Genomic DNA, 18310 nt, shown 5'->3' with positions numbered 1-18310 from the left:
CCTTATTCTAAAAGAAAACATATGAATCCCTTATAGATGAATTTTTTAGCCTACTTAGTCATAATGATCTCAAGTATAATTAGGACTCAGACATTGTGACTCCAGTCTAGTTCTGTGTTTATAAGTTGTAAGCGTATTCCTTACCCAAGAGGGCATATTTATAAAAATTACCCTCCCAAGCATAATAACTTAAAAATTGTTCAGCATTTCTAATGGATCTCCTGTTTATCAAAGTGATGCTATTTTTTACTATGCAAAATATTTTTATGTATTAATTATAACCCATTTTAATTAAAGTAGCTCTGTTTTGTAGGTCTATTATCACTTAGGTACATTCTAAATAATGGCAATGTATTTACTTGATAAAATAAAATTACTGATACATTGTTAACTTTACATAATATTAGTGTAATTTTACACCTGTGTTGTCTCTTTTTTTTTAAATGAACTTTTTATCTTGGAATTGTTTTAGATTTATGGAAAAATTATGCAGGTAGTACAGAGAGTTCTCATGTACTCCATACCCAGTTTCCCCTATTAATAACAATTTACATTTTTATGGTATATATCTTGCAATTAATGAAACCATAATGATACATTATTATTATTAAGTAATAATACTTTACTCAGATTGCCTTAGGTTTTCCCCACTATCTTTTTTTCTCATCCAAGGTCCTGCCCAGGATACCAGGATTACATTTAGCCATCATGTCTCCTTAGACATCTATAGGCTGTCACAGTTCCTCAGACTTTCCTTGTTTTTGATAACTGATGATTTTGAAGGAGTACTGGTCAGGTATTTTGTAGAATGTCCCTGACTTGGGGTTTTCTGATGTTTTTCTCATGATTAGGATCAAAGTTTTGAATTGTGGGAGGACGACTATACAAGTAAAGCACCATTCTCATCATATATCAAGAGAACGTATCATCAACATGAGTTATCACTGTTGATGTGAGGTATGATTTATTTTAAATTGCCCTTTAAAATGCTTGTGTATGGATTCCATGGTGCCTTGAGAAGGCTTTAAAAATGAATGGTACTCCAGCTAAAATTTTACCTGTGAGAAAATATCACTATCTGTTTCCAGACAAGTGACATTTTCAAAGCAATTTTTCATTTGACAACAGTGAGATCAATATAACATCCTATTTTACTTATTTTTACATTTGCCCGCCCACTGTCTTAAATAATTTAGATTTGACCAAAGTTGATTCAGATTTTGGCAGATCTTCAAAATGGTTTATTGGATCTATTTTAATTTTATATAAATTTAAGTTAGCTATAGGTAAGAGACTCAGTGATGGAATGTAAAGCAGAGCCTGAGTTTATTATAGAATTACAAACATGTAATTATTCTCCTGTTCCTTGAAATGAGGAAATATCATATCTTTAATTGTCTAATCACAAAGAAATAAGAAATTCAAATATTACCTGATCTCTACAAGAAATGTTGAAACTTGTCAAATGAAACTAACTGCTAAAGTAATTCCATAGGAAATATTTTAAGAGAATAATTCTATTTTTAAATATATATTACATGGGTAAGACAAAGTATGCTGATAATCATTACAAAAGCCCATTGCTTATTACAAAATTATTTGGACATGATATACACATATCCTACTTGAACCACAATAGAGTTGACACTCTGGCATTAATAAATCAATTGGGAACTGCCATTTAGAGTTCCAGTATTAAGCACCTGCCATGGGGCTAAGAGGCCACTGAGACCTTTACCAGCACAAGATAATGGGCACAGACCACATTTTTTCCCTTTTCCACATTTAAGTAAAAACTGGTGTTGAGGTTCACTTCATTGATTTCTGGGAGATTCCCAGTTTGGACTGTAAACATCTAGGGGAACCCACACCCATCTCACTCTCAGAGATTATCCCTATCTGAGGGGCTTCATAAGACCCTGAGGACTAAAGGAATCCCCCAAAGCAGCTTTGTCATGGCTGCTGCTGATACATGACTACAAGAATATAATTTTTGGAACAGTATGTTCAGAGCCATAGAAGGTACCCAGAGTCCCTAAAACTCTCTAGAGACTGGGATATTTCTTTGCTTGAAGGAAAGGATCATTCCTGTACTCTGTTCAGAGACTCCATTAATGATACTTAAATGCTTCTCAGAAGGTGAACCAAGTGGTAGAATTCACTTCCTTTTGAGCCTGTACAGAAATACCACTTCAGTTAAAAAAAAAGAAAAAAAAATCTTAATGATATTTCTTGAACCACATAATTTCATCTAAATAAAAAATTATCTCACAAATGTTGATATAAAGTTCAAGGCAACAAAGGCAAAATAATGGGAATTTACTTAGACAAAGGAAACTCAGCAGCAGTCTAAATCTCTGAGCAATGAGGATTCATTCTAGGGATACTTGTAGTATTTAACATTATGTTTTACAAAGTAACTGGTTCTGTTGTAAATGCTTCAGTGTCTTTTAGGCTCAGATAGGTTGCATAACTTGGATATACAAGATCACATAACTAGTAACTAGTAAACCCAGGATTCAAACTCTAGGATTTCTGGCTCCTGAACTTGCACTTGAATCATGTCTCTAAATCAAATCTCTGCTTGTGTTATACATATATGTGAACCATGTTTCTTGTTTAAAAGGCTAATAAATTTCTATAAATTGAAATATCCTCAAGTTTATTGTAATTAGTAGATCTTAATTACAAATGTATGATGTAAATGACCAAAGCAAGGAATTCAAATGGAAAGATGGGACAAGTTAATAATATTAACAGCACCATATATGGTTACTATGTGTAAAATTCTCCTAAACACTTTATATACACTTAACCATGCCAACCCTAACCACTCTTGGAGGCAGTGATTATTAACCCCATTGTCAAACTAGGAAACTGAGGTTCAGAGAAATTAAGTCATCTGTAAAGGGTCAATAGCTATAAAATGTGGAACATGGATTGTGATGGGAAAGGTCAAGATGATGACTGATCTGTGAGCTACTGAAACCAGTTTGAGTTTTTCTGTATTGAATACAAGTACACTTCATGGTATATATTATGAAGGATTTTGTCCATTTTACATTTTTGGAAATTGAGCCATATTTTCAATGTCTTGCAGAAACTCAGATTTGAAGAGAAACTGGAGAAACTTATGTAAAATGAAAAAAATTTTTTTAAAGTGTGTACATTGCTAAATATTTAGCATTCATAAATTAATACATACCTTTAGTTCTTAAGCTGATAAACATGTTTCTTTTAATATCTTTGTCTTCTTTTTTTGCAGCGCTGTCATTTATTCCTAAAAGTTGAAAGATCAGCTTTTTTTAAATTGAGGAATAATTGACATATAACATTATATTAATTTCAGGTGTACAACATAATAATTTGATATTTGGGGTTCCTGTCTTAATAGAGATGAAGTAATATGAGTAATATGACATGAATGATGCTTAAAATTGAGAATTAAAAATAAAAATTAATATGGTGAAGAACTTGCTTTGTTTTTTTTTATTGTCTTGGACTTTGTAGCCGGAAGGGAGCTAAGGGACCAAGGGTATTTTTGTTAGTCTCTCTCCCTTTCACCCTATTACACTCTCCTTTCCTGTTCACTTTGTTTATCATCTTCTCTCATTCGACCTTTTTCATTTCCTCCTTTTTTCCCCTCATTCCAAATCTTCTTTCTTTAACTGAGCATAATATAGATTCAGAGTTCAAAAAATGTGTTGTTTTTATTGAATAGAATTTATGTTTATCTTTTCAATTTTAAAATGGAGACTTTAAACTTTCATATTTTACATTCCTACTACATACTCTTCAAATAAAACAAAATCCGAAAACTTTTGTGTGCTTTTAATTGTATTTGATTTCTCTTATTGAATAATAAAACCTGGTCATTAATTTATATGTATTCATCTGCTGTTTTTGATTTAGTGCATTTGTTGCTTTAAAAATGGTGCTTAAAAGGGGAATCACATCAATATTTCATGCTTTTTTAAAGTAGATAAACTTAAACCCTCCCTCAAAAATTTTATTTCAGCATTACTTAGATAAGCCCTGACAGCTGTAGTTTTTAAGTTATTCAGATGATTCTTTTATACACCCAGGTTGGGAACCAAAACAGAGTATACCTTCATTCTGACATACATTTTTTGGCAGCAATAGGGAAAAATGACACTTAGCTGCCTTTTTTTTTTTTTTTGGCTGCATTGGGTCTTTGTTGCTGTGTGTGGGCTCTCTCTAGTTGTGGCGAGAGGGGGCTACTCTTCGTTGCGGCACGTGGGCTTCTCATTGCGGTGGCTTCTCTTGTTGTGGAGCACGGGCTGTAGGTGTATGGGCTTCAGTAGTTGTGGCACCCGGGCTCAGTAGTTGTGGTGTGTGGGCTCTAGAGTGCAGGCTCAGTAGTTGTGGCTCCAGGGCTTAGCTGCTCTGCGGCATGTGGGATCTTCCTGGACCAGGGATCGAACCCATGTCCCTTGCATTGGCAGGCAGACTCTTAACCACTGTGCCACCAGGGAAGTCCTTAGCCGCCTTTTTACTGTTACCTAAGTGAAAAGAGCTTTTAAAATAGTAGTATTTAAGAAAATAGTAGGGAATAGGACTCATTAATTTTATAATATGGGTTCTTGATATTGTTTAACATGATGCCAGTATCCATACCTAGTTATGGAAGAATTGGTGTGAGATTCAATGAAAATTGATACCATTGGAAATCATACATTCAGCAAGCCAACCATAGGTGGCACCTAATAAAGCTTTCTGTATTCATCTAAGCAAAGAAAGTAGAAGAGACATTCCTGACCCTGTGGGAGTTTGCAGTGTGACACATTGGTCCCTTGAAAGGAAGATATTAATAAAATAAATTTCAGACTGTCTCCAATTTACCCTAAAGAGATCAAAACAATGGATCTAATATATGGATGTTTTTCAAAATCTTGTCTTTCTTATTGGAATTCTAAATTTTCACTAGAATCGACCTTTTTAATTGAACCTCTTTTGTATTTTCAGCCTGATGACTCTTGATTAATTTTCTTCTATCTTTTTTAAATTATTATTTTCTCTTTTCCATTTGCTGCTCCCTCTTTTGGAAGCTCAAATGAGACTGATGTTGGGACTCCCTGGATTATTCTATATCTCCTGAATTTTATTTTGAGCTTTCCTTTGCTTTTTTGCACTACTTTTTAGGAGAATTTTTTGACACAAATCCAAATTATAGAACTCCATTAATTTTACATATGTACGTACCCATGTGACCATCACACAGATCAAGATACAGAACATTTCCACACCTTAGAATGCTCACTTATGCTCCTTCATGGTAAAGTACCCTTGAAAGGTAACTAAAATTCTGACTTCTAGTTCTTTCCAGCAAACATTCTATTGAAATTTTTATTTTGACCATCATGCCTCTAATTATCAGGAATTTTTGTTTTGATACCTCTTTTTTTTTTTGTAGCCTATTCTTTTCTGTAATAGATTCTCTATCCTCTCAGATTTCTCTGGGAATACTAATTTTAAACTCTTAATATTCCCCTATGTTTGCTTTTTCCTTTCTTCTAGAGTTAGGAGTTTGGTCTGTTCATCTTAGTCCTTCAGTTTTATGTTTGGTAGTCTTTGATTACCAATTTATCCTTAATTATCTATTAATAGTTGTAAATGAAAGGCTATGCTGTTGTTGGTCAGGATTTCTTCTGCCTTTATGTAGGCCTGTTTTCCAAACAAATACTCCCTTGAAAGAGAGGGATGACAGCAAGCTCTCTGTGTGTGTCTGGTGTGTTGATAGGCTGGCTTCCTTTTAGGATGTATGGGCAAGAAGAAGAGTCCACCTTTCCCCAGTCTCCACTCTGCTTTCAGCTAAAATGGAAATGGACACCCTAGGGGTCTTATCTCAATTAATTCAGAGATTAACTTTTTGGTTTTAGCCTGGGGATAAATTCTGCTGCTTTATACTTGAATATAGAGGGAGTAGTGGGAAATGTGACCTGCAAGTTGTTAAATCGGTAATCCTTGGGTTAGTCAACTTGTTTTCTGACATCTTTGTTTTCAGTGCAATGGGAATTTGGAAGCCAAGGGGTGGTAAACACATGGGTCAAGACCATTGTCATGAACTGGAAGCTGACATTGCTTTGACTGGAAAAGATGTATGAGATAAAAATAGGTAGATGATAGAGAGAGAGAGAAATGCATACATACATAGATAATAGCTAGAAAATAAGAAGAGTTCAGAATAAATATTTTCATACCTTTTAAAATTGTAAGAAATCATAGATACAAGGATAATACCTTCAGTTTTTATTTTCAGAAGTTAAGTATCTTCTATTATGAGATTAATGGTAAGTTGGCAAAATAGTCATGAGAACACAAAAATATTGTCTTCATGTGCAATATATTGTGATCTTACTCTGAAGAAGATGCAGTCATAGTGATATTAATAAGTGGAAACATGGTAATTTTCAAAATTGTAAACTAAACATGGAAAGAATAAACAAGGGCTGATTTCATTAAATATATTAAATCAGGTCAAATAAATTTAAGTGCTTCTTTTTAAAGTACATTTTTTTGGATAAAAACGCATGACATTTTTATTGTTAAAATTTGAAAAATAAGTATAAATAAATTAATAACAATAACTCATAAGCCCTCAGCTAGGAATGACCTTCATTAAATATATAGTGTATTTAATTTCAGAGTTTCTTTCTATACATTTTTTCAAATTAAGATGAATATAAATATATGTTTGTGTACATGTACCCTGTATTCTATTAATTATCCTTTATAAGATTTTTAAAATTTATTAAATAGTCTTTAAAAGCATTCTTTAAATGCCACTCAGTTTTTCATTGTATGTTTATTTTCATTTAATGAAACCCTGACTGTTAGACTTTTGGATTGATTACAATTTTTCAGTATTATAAAAACATTGCAGTAAACATCTTCATAAATGTTTGAGGATATCTGAGATTATTGCTTTTGGTTACATTCCTAGAAGGGAGGTTATTTGGCCATAAAAATGAATCAACATATTTGAGGCTTTTGATAGATATTGCAAAATTACTCTCAAAATTTGGTACACATTATTTTTTCCCATCATCCAGACAGGAGGCAGTGATTTCCCCTCTACCCTCCAAACTAGAGGATGATTATGGAATCTGACCGGAGTCTCTTCAACTTAACTTTTCAAGGCCCTGATGTTAAGCAGGTGCTTAGTGTCTTCCTTCAATTTAGCCTGAGGAAAATATGTCCCAGTGGTACCACTGACTTGAATCACCCACCATCTCTGCTATTTCCATATACTACAGTGACTCAGAAACTGTATATTGAGAATGTGCATGAGCAAGGAGAAGAAAAAGAGGGAAAAAGAGAATAGGAATATTGAAAGAGTGGAGCTGGTGACTGGACATCTGAGTTCATGACATCTACTTACCTGAATTTCTGTCAAATAATTCTCGAAAGAGGTGACACCTTCATTTGAATGTAATATGTACAAAAATACCAGTTCTTCAGCCATCTCTTCCCAAAGGAGACCATGTATGTGTACACTGAAAGTCAGTTGACACAAGTAACCCCTCCTCGCCTTTGTGATTTCCAAAAGTGTTGAGGAATCTCCTAAGCCCAAGTGGCAACTACACTCACCGCCTTGCTTCTCAGATTGATTTGTGACCACAGTTTAAAAACCTGTACCAGGCTTGGCCTTCAAGTGCTAGAACTAAACCTTAGCTTCTCCTGAATTAATCTTACACCAAGAGCAATCCCATGTTTATACTGAGACTACAGAGACATATAGTGATTGGTGTTGAGTATGTGCATTTGTTTCCATTTTCCTAAACCACTCTTCTCAGCTCAGGGCAGTTTTCACAGATTTCATGATTCAATTTTCTTAGAAAGCTTTTATAATAATTTTATTGAGGTGTAGCTCATATACCATAAAAATCATCCTTTAAAGTGTAAATTCAGTGGTTTATAGCATATTCACAGAGTTGTGCAATCATTGCCATTATCTAATTTCAGAACTTTTTATCACCTCCCCAAGAAACTTCATTCCTATTAACCATTAACCCCATAACCATAATGGTCTCTGCTCACTACCCCCTCCCCCCAGCCTCTTGCAATATCAATGTACTTTTTGTCTCTGAGGCTATGCCTGTTCTGGACATTTCATACAGATGGAATCATCCAGTATGTGACCTTTTGGGTCTGGCTACCTTCACGGGGTTTTCAGAGTTCATCCATGTTGTAACATGTATCTGTATCTGATTTATTTTTATTGTCGTATTCCGTTGTGTGGATACACCCCATTTTGTCAGTTGACGGCATTTGGATTGTTTCCACTTTTTGGCTATTAAGAATAATGCTGCTATGAACATTCAGGTACAAGTTTGGCGGGGACATGTTTTCAATTCTGTTGAGTACTTACCTAGTAGTGGAATGCTGAGTCATGATTCATTCTTTCATGAGTCACTCTATCCTGCTTTTGAATACGCACATGCAGTGTCCCTTATTTTTCACTACGTTCTTCGAAATTCATCTCAACTTTAGTTTCCATCAAAATATATATCTCTTACTGGTTTGAATTTATAGAAATAACAGAATAAATAATCTTAGTCAAATACTTTAAAACCCAGGGCAAATCAGCAGACACATAGTCAATTAACTATATGAATTTTGTTCAAAAGCAACAATTTTAGCTGCTTGTGGCCAGGAGAATGGACTGACTTTGCTCTGCTTTTTCATAATTATAAAATTCCATAATTCTGAATCCATAAGTAGAGATGTGTTCTTATTTCCAAATATGCCATTGCATGGCTTTCAGCAAATTCTCTCCCATGAACTATTGCTATATATCTACTATTTATAAGATGTTTTGAGTTCTCCACGTTTGGAGAGGCTCCTAAAAGAGTCCTGGAATTTATGTCAGAAATGTTTGAAATTTTGTACTTAAATCGCAGGAACTCGCCACTTCCTATTACCTATGGTACCCTCTCTCCTGGCACATGCCTATATCTCTTTCTCTGTGTCTACATCAGGGTATAAAAGAAGGCTGTGAGTTATTTAAGCTGATTGTATTCTCCTGTAGTATGGCCAAACCAGGCTTGTCTTTGCTGTATGATTTGGTATGATTGGTATTCCTTTTTAGAATGTAAGGTCCTTAATGACAAAAACTGTGTTTTCTCCTTACTCTCACAGCTTTAAATATCTGATATAGGAACATGCCCAGATTAACTATTTGGTAAAAAACATTTTAAATGAATATGGGTTAGCAGATTTAAAAAGAAATATGATGATACATACCATGGCAAAAACCAGACTCAATTATGTGATAAAAACATAAAAATGCATTTTTCAGAAAAGCTATATTTGCATTATAAGCCTTTCTATAATTTTACATTGCAAAATGATTTTCTGTTGTTTTTAAGCTGGTTTTCCACCTTAAAAAAATACATAGATTTCTGATAAGGGTTATTCTTATACCGTGCCCAGATAACTAAGGGGAAAAGTCATCCATTTTGCTCTAAACATAATTGAAGTAAATTTTGTTTGACATGGGAATAGGAGAAATCTGTAAAAGAATAGTTTCAGCTTCTTTTCACTACTTTTTCTGAATCTATATAACCTGTGTTGTCACTATTGTGATTTGCTTAATTTTTATGTTTCGCATTGGAAAATAAAAGAACAGACCATGGCTTCTCTTAGCTTATCCTCCCTCTGTGTGTCATGATATCACTTAATATACAACCTTTCAATTTGTTCACAGTGGGTTGACATACTAGAAGTTGGTGTGTCCCAACTCTCAGGCAATCCTAATGCAGAAGGACTCATTTTTATTTTCCAGTGGAGGAATTATGAAGTTACCTTAACTCATTGAAATAATAAGTCTGTTATTTTTAAAATAAGAACAGTTGTTTTTTATGCTCTTTTATTTAGAACATTCCAAAATAATAATATATAGAAGTTTGAATTTTTTATTTTGTATTTTTCTTTCCTGTAGTTCTTGTAATGTTTTGTATACACATGTAAGTTAATTAGGGAAGTCATAATTTGGATGCCTATTATAATGGTTTTTTTTACTTTTTAAATTGAATCTATCCCAAACCTTTCCCAAATTCCTTGTATCTTCTTTGTTCTTCTGAAACATTTGCCTAAATTGTTTTTAATTCAAGATGGAAATATATTTTTTTCTGATTCATAAAGGTATATGTATTTATTGTAAGAAAATCTAAATGTGTAAAATAGAGTAAAACAATCTTCTACCACCTTACTTCACAGAGATGAGTTTTCTCAAGAAAGAGAAGCAGAGGGTGTGAGTATATTAAGAGATGTCAGACAGAAGAGGATCAGGTGACCAGAGAGGCAAGAAGGGAACCTGGAGAGTGGTGCTATCAGAAGCACTGTCATAAAGATTTTTAAACAAGGAAAACTGAATTGAATTGCACTAAGAGTAAATACAGATGAAAGATAAAGGGAATTAAACATATTTTTCATTAAGTTGTCACTTTAAGATCTGTGAAGTGTTAAGTTCAAGTTCTTACATAAAGATCATTAGAGAGCATAGAAAATAAGTCATGTACATAGTAGTCACTTAATAAGTGCTCATTCAACGGGATGATAATTCTGTGAACACAGTACTTCTTGTAGTTGAAACCAAAATCTGTTTTATTATTACTATTACTATTATTATTTTTTTCAAGTGCCGTCCCTGGCTGGCAACCACTTAAGGCTTTGTTTGTTTCTACTTAGGCCTCTTATGTAAGGAGCTGAAGGGGAAATAAAATATACAGGATGAAAAGATGGCAATGTTGCCTCCCCCAGGACCTCAGAGCTTTGTCTACTTCACAAAACAGTCTCTTGCCCTCATTGAACAACGTATTGCTGAAGGAAAAACAAAGGAACCCAAAGAAGAAAAGAAAGACGATGACGACGAAGGGCCAAAGCCAAGCAGTGACTTGGAAGCCGGCAAACAGCTGCCTTTCATCTATGGGGACATCCCTCAGGGCATGGTTTCGGAGCCCCTGGAGGACCTGGACCCTTACTATGCAGACAAAAAAGTGAGTTTATTGTGCCTGCAATGGTGTGGTCTCTGTTTACCTCTTTTGTACAGAAAGATATTTTAAATTGAGATTAAGTGGAATTTAGTGAAAAGCCACATCATGACAAAAACGTTTAGTTAAATAAATATGTAGGCTCTTTCAGAATATGTACTTTTACTAATTTTTCATCAAAACTGGTTCTGTCACTGACATACTATTTCGATTTTTTTTAATTTAATAGTGTTCAGTATAATGTTCTGCCTTTTGAGACATAACATAAGGGCATCCTGGTAGGAACAAAATAATTGTCAGTTTGAGAAGTAAGACCTGGGGATATGTCCAGAATGCATTTGCATGGAGATGACAGTTGAATCCATGGGAATATATAAAATCCCTCAACTAATAATGGGATTTAGAGGGCCACTCATTTAGGGGGTTGGAGAGAAAGAGTCTGAGATGGTCAGAGAGGCAAGACATTATAAATCAGAAAGTTTTCCATTATTCAAAAAAAAAAAAAAAAAGGGAAGAGAGTATCTCATAAAATTATCCAGAAAGTTGAGGCTGGAGAAAGGCTATTGGAATGAACAAGGAGGATGAGTTGGTAACTTTTTGGAAGCAGTTTGTGTTAGGTGATGGAAACCAAAGCAAGATAGTGGTGGATAGCAAGTAAAAGAGGAAGTGGGTGGCAGTCGATGCATGCTGAAAAATTTGAGAAATTTCCACCAGAAAGATGGTCACCTGAGGCAATGAATAAATTGAAAACCTTTTCAACGTAGGGTATAAATAGCATGTTTGAAAGTGGAGAAAAATTATTCTCAGAGAAAAATACAGAGGGTCGAGTAAGTAGCTAGTTGCTGATGTTAACAGAAAAGGGATAAGCCACAGGGCAGCTTGTATTTGCATTAGAAAAATGGAGCAAAGCCTTACTGTGTGAGCCCTGAAGGGCAAATGGGAGGATGAATTTGAGTCCTGATATGTTGAAGTAAAGGTAGGCACATCTGAGGAAATGCATGTTAAATCATATCAATATTTTCCATACTACAGGAGTGGAAATTGTCCTTTGAGAGTCAGTCTTGAGAGCAGCAGATCTGAGAAGGTGTGGATTGCATTAAGGAAATGGGAGAGTTTGAAACAACTGCTATAAAGGTTATTCTACCAAGAAAATGAGAAGGGGATTACAATCATTTCTGCGACAGTAGCAGATACAACCAGATTGAATTTGACAAAGAGGAGACAGTAAAGGATTAGATCAGCACGTTCCATAACTTTCTCCAACAATGCTTTGCTGCATGGCAACTGCAGAGTTATCTTTAAGGGGTCAAGAAAGGCAGGATAAAGTCCATTAAAAAATTATTTTGACTTAAGATGTAAATAAAAGAGATTATTTATTGGTAACACATCTAGGAAATAAAATAAAGGGCACTGAAACGTCTTGAGAAATAGAAAATGTGATGAAGTTAATTTTGATGGTAGAAACACATCTTCTTTGGGATATTTGCTATGAATAGCAATATGTAATATTTTGCTTCACATTAAAGCCAGCGTCTCAGCAAGCTGACAGCACAGAAGGAGAAAGCAGAATACCTGAGAAGCCTTTGAGATACTACCCAGCATTCCAATTAACCAATCAGTATTCTGACACAGGAAGGAAGAATGTTAACACCTATTCAGGATCTCTGCGTCAGGCACTAGACTTTTGATACAAATTAGCACACATATTTACTATAACTTGGTAAGACAGGAAGTAACAAAGGACCTGGGGAAAATAAGTAACTTACAAAATGCTACATGCTAGTAAGTTTTTTCACAAATTTTTTAGTTCAAGTTGATTTGACTCTCTACTGAAATATTCTGTTGTATAACATCTCTTAGTTTAATTTCTGTTGTATAGCAATCACCACGCTCACAGCTTTACAAAAATGAATGGGAGAATGAATGGGTAAATAATGAAACCGGCAATATAAAAAGTACTTTTTCATTTTACTTACTACTTCATCCTGAAAAATGCCTGGCTCTTCATGGATACTTCCTGCATTTCCCATTTCTCAAGGGGGCCTGGATGTTACTTAACCAGGAACCCCTGAAGGAGGAAAGGAATCTTTCTGAAATAAATCCCAATTCAGAGATATAAACTAATATTGGCTTAAAGTGACTTGGGAGGTAAGGAGAAAATGTTTGTATTTGGATGGAGGATTACTTAACTAATGGAATCATTTTAGGTATGTGGTAGACAACTTTAATGGAGAATATTTAGGGGTGGGACTCCAATCCCTCACCTTGGCCCCAGCTCCTTTCAAATATGACGCCAACCACATCAAAAGCCTAACGCACATCTGCATCAGTATACTTGGGTAGAGCTAGGTCAAACGAAGTAATCTATTTTTCATGGTCCTCTATTAACAGATGAATAAATACCCACAGGGATCACCGAGCCTTTTTATTTTATTTTTGTGGTTTCGAGCTTTAAATGATCAGCTTTTTGTACCATGTCCTAGCCCTTCAATCACTCTTTTTTTTTTTTTTTTTTTTTTTTGCGGGCCTCTCACTGTTGTGGTCTCTCCCGTTGCGGAGCACAGGCTCCGGACGCGCAGGCTCAGCGGCCATGGCTCACGGGCCCAGCCGCTCCGCGGCATGTGGGATCCTCCCAGACCGGGGCACGAACCCGTGTTCCCTGCATCGGCAGGCGGACTCTCAACCACTGCGCCACCAGGGAAGCCCTCTTCAATCATTCTTGATTAAAGTAGTTGTTGTTGTTGTTGTTGTTGTTGTTGTTTTTTGCGTACGCGGGCCTCTCACCGCTTCACCCTCTCCCATTGCGGAGCACAGGCTCCGGACGCGCCGGCCCAGCAGCCATGGCTCACGGGCCCAGCCGCTCCGCGGCACGTGGGATCCTCTCAGACCCGGGCACGAACCCGTGCCCCCTGCATCAGCAGGCGGACTCCCAACCACTGCGCCACCAGGGAAGCCCCTAAAGTAGTTTTGACTTCCACTTGCAGCTTCAGGATTGAGTTCTTTGTGGATTGATTCCTTAATGTTTTGGGTTATTCACACTAATTGACAAGAACTTTATTTCTGCTACATTATAATCACTGCTTGGATTAAAAATCTAAATGATTCCTGATTTGACCTGGGTTCAGATTTTCACTTATATTTGAGTGTAATTATCAATGCTTTGTTAAAAAAAGACACTTAATAAACTAATGATAGAAATTAGGGCTTCATTTTCATGTGTGATGAATATATTAAGTGCTTTTGAATAGTTTTATGCAGGGCCTTTATTAAGGATGAAAGTTTGTATCTTTAAGAAAGAATAAATTACCAATCACCCTCTGCTGTGGGTATTAAGAGGACAGGTACAATGTCTTGTTATCTTCATATCATTGGTGCCTTATATGTTGCCCAAAATATCAGCAGCTGTTCCCACCATTTACTAAGAATTTACAATATACCAGAACTTAAAAGCTTCACAGACATGAAGTGCTAGCTCTCAAGTTGTGAAATGGTAGATCAGGTATTTAGAATCCTATCTGTCCAACTCTAACGCTTATACTCTTTAAGTACCTTAATTCTCTAATTTTATGTTCAATAAATTATTAAATAAGTGAGCAATATTAAAAAAATTTATTCAGACCTTGACATCTATGCATTTCCTAGTAGGATTTTAGACTTTGCTAAAGAGACTCATTCTGCTACCCAAAATTTCATAGGCATATCTATTCTTCCCACCTGTAATTAACTCCTGGTTTTTTATAAACCTAGACAATCCTAAAGAAGTTTTTAATGAAAATGAAAATTGGGAATCTGAATTTAAAAATAGTAAACCAGTTCTTTTTTTTAAATTTCAAGTACAGGGTAACTTGATCTTGCCAAGTTGAGGCAGTAATATGATTTTCACATTAGCTCAGATGACCTCTGGTTCATGAAGTCCCCTGATTATTCTGACAGACATGTGACCATGCCCCCTCTTTACTCTCATGCTCTGCCATTTGTATTTCTCTGTATGCTACCTGTCACATCTTGCCTTTTATTAGAGTTATTGTGTTCTTATCACTTTTCTAGGAAGCTCCTTGAATGCAAAACTCATGCCTCATTTATGTTCAAATTCCTTTCATTGCCTCTTATGCCATAGTTGCTCACTTCACAATTGTAGAATATAATGGCTGAACAAATTTTAAAAAGCACAGTGTATTAAGATTTAAGAAAACAATAGTTGGACTCAAAGGTAAGATATTAATTTTAACACTAATTTTCAATGTAAAAGTGAACTTTATGTTAAATTATGTTTAGACATAACTGCTATAGTAAAAGGGACCAGGAATATAAAAGGGCATCTGAAAATAATAGATTCTGTTTGTTTTCTTGGGGGATCTGCCACATACAAAAGCAAGATTACCCGAAGTTACATCTCCAATTTAGTGAAAAATATTTAGTACCCGAAGCTCCCTTATAAACTTATATAAAATTCAGGATCAACAACAAAAAGAACAAATCAGTGTCTTCTAGATAACACAAGGAATTTGTTTGCCAACCACAGAAAAATAAGACAAGGATTTGAACTTGGTCTTTCTGATTTCCAAGCCAACTCCTTCGGTTGTTTTAATGTTTTGTTGTTATTGCTGTTTGTTTGTTTGGGTTTCAAATTTTTCAACTAAATACCAAAGACATGGAAAATGTCACTCATTATGCAATGGTTACATAACATATTTCTTAAATGTTTGGTTCTATTCGTATTATTTCAAAAAATTGCCATGGATAGTAGCAAGCAAGTCCTTTAATTTATGTTCTTTTATTTTAGCTGTTATTGGTATTAACATCTAAAATAGGAAAATCATACGGAGTAGTAGGATTCTTTCAACCCTAATATTCCTTAAATTTATGAAAATATTTTTGAAAACTCATATTTTGGAACATTTGCTACTAAACCTGACAATAGCCAAGAAGGATTAAAATTCTCTAAGTGATATGATAAAAATCAAGGATAGCTAGTTTCTATTTGGTTTGCATAAAATGCAATGTAATGAAAGAAGGAAGTTGTATTTAAAATATTTCCAGTGGCCACAAGTTATTGTTACTGATTTGGGTGTTGAAGGGATATGAACAAGTGAAAACTGTATTTTGAAAGCTCTAAATAATACATGCTGATAAATGGCTCACTTCTTATTTTACTGAAGAAATGGACAATGGACTTGGAGTTCATTGGCCAACATGACGTGAATAGCTGCATCAACGGTATTGGAACCACATTGCTTGAGTCTGATAGCAGTGTTTCTTTAATATGACCCTACCACATGGAGAGGTAAATTGCAGATATTAATCTACTACATTGAAATTTTGGAGTGTCGATTCATACTGTTTTCTTTTTGCTCCTGCAGACTTTCATAGTTTTGAACAAAGGGAAAGCAATCTTCCGTTTCAATGCCACACCTGCTTTGTACATGCTCTCTCCTTTCAGTCCTCTCAGAAGAATATCTATTAAGATTTTAGTACACTCATATCCTTTTTAAAATGCTTACTTACAATGGTTTTTAAAATGCAGTTTTTGTTATTTTTTTAAAATATAGATTTTAGTCCTTTTGTACCTGAAAAGACTCTGGTTTATCAATCTCAATATAATTTGGTGTAGATCTGTGAGTAGATTGGGAGAATGGCAATTTTAGTATTTTAGGAAAAATTGCTTTTGTCTATTACTCCCTTGTTCAAAGAGATTTTTTTTGTCTATAGACGTGCTTAGAATTTTTTTCTAAGGAAAAATTGTTAGCATTTCAACAAATGTCTTTATCAAATATTCAAAGTTCCTACCGTGGTCTTTTATCATATTCCTTGATTCTAAGCTACCGCATTCAGCATGCTTATCATGTGCACTATTCTGACGAATTGCATATTTATGACCATGAGTAACCCTCCAGATTGGACCAAGAATGTAGAGTAAGTGGGTTTAAGTACATTTTAATATAGTCTTAGTATGATCATTTTTATCCTTTCCTTTTTATACCAGTAAGTTATTGCATCTATAAAAATGGTGGTGTTTATCTTCCCGTGTTACATAGTTGCTTTTCTTTCAATAATTTTTTTCTCCACTACAATATTAACCTGCTAATATTAGAATAGAATAATACATGCTACAGTCTTTTCTAGAAAAAAAACCTTATCAGATACCCTGCTTTGTTCTTAGACGTATCTCATATCTCTTGTCCTTGGGTATATTTCTGATAGGAACAATACAGGAATTTTCTAGGCAGATCTAATACCTGTGTTCTTAGTAATTTTTAAATACCTCTACTTTCTGAGAGTGTTTCTGATATGTACATTTTAAGATTTTCTGTAAAGACCTTTACTGTAGTTTATTCTAATAGTTAGAATGGGTCCATAAACCAACAGCCATACTCCAATAGATGCCTTCCTTTGGTTGATCAGAAAAAATTGATTATAAAGATTCACATGGTATTGTATTCTTTTCACACTTAATATCCCAATGGATTCTTGTGCCTAGGTACACTTTTACTGGAATATATACTTTTGAATCACTTGTAAAAATCCTTGCAAGAGGCTTCTGTGTTGGAGAATTTACTTTCCTTCGTGACCCTTGGAACTGGCTTGATTTTGTTGTCATTGTTTTTGCGTAAGTACTTTCAGTTTTTTGGAATGCCAAACTCATGAAAGTCTCAGACAGCACAGTATTCCAGTAAGAACAGACTTTTGGGGTTTGACTTTTCCTGCATATAATGGTTGCATTTAAAGGATACTGTATGAAATTTAGTCAGCAAAAAAATATTAATATTTTTTCAGATAGAGCATTTTCTACTCAAAAGTGTGTGACATCATTAAGATAGATGATCTTCCTCCATGCTCAGTACTTGGATAGATAATGTATGTGGTGCTAGTTAGGGTCACACTTTTTCCAAGTTCTTATTTAAAATCTTGTAAAACCTATAAGAAAAACAGAAAAAACTCAGACATTTATTATAAGTATGGTGCTCTTTTTTTTAATTAACCTATATTATTCAAAAGCTAATAAGTATATTTTAATATAGAAATAAATCTTTTTATAAGGGCTGTCACTGCATACTAAACCGAACATTAATGCATTGTGTATGCATTACATAGGCATCCACAGTTTATCTTCAAGGGAAAAGTATCACATTAAGATATAATTTTAATTTATTCATATTGCTGCTCTTTTCCTAGATATATTTGTCAGAAACATTTCTTTATCTTTTAAATCTCAAACCTAGATACAGTATTTTCCGTCTGTCATTTTGAATTGTAAAAGTAATACATGTTCATTGGAGGAATTTAGACAATACAGA

General features: G+C 34.6%; 1 protein-coding gene across 4 annotated transcripts in view; it reads left to right on the top strand.

Annotated features, from left to right (window-relative positions):
* Positions 1-10755: 10755 nt before the first annotated feature.
* Positions 10756-18310, top strand: part of SCN9A (sodium voltage-gated channel alpha subunit 9) — a gene marked incomplete at both ends in the record, with an annotated part of 90098 nt that continues 82543 nt past the window's right edge. For 3 of the 4 annotated variants that reach the window (XM_082630049.1, XM_082630050.1, XM_082630048.1), the window contains 4 exons: positions 10764-11021; positions 16376-16496; positions 16835-16928; positions 17494-17622. In XM_082630049.1, the coding sequence (XP_082486175.1) occupies positions 10764-11021; positions 16376-16496; positions 16835-16928; positions 17494-17622 (602 nt within the window). Of the gene's footprint in view, positions 11022-16375; positions 16497-16834; positions 16929-17493; positions 17623-18310 lie in introns of all 4 variants that reach the window. The other variant, XM_082630051.1, reaches the window with a different exon arrangement.

The sequence above is a fragment of the Mesoplodon mirus genome (assembly GCF_964341445.2).
Source record: "Mesoplodon mirus genome assembly, chromosome: 8".
NCBI lineage: Eukaryota > Metazoa > Chordata > Mammalia > Artiodactyla > Ziphiidae > Mesoplodon > Mesoplodon mirus.
Note: the sequence above shows the minus strand (reverse complement) of the source record. Positions and strands in the feature narration are given on the sequence as shown.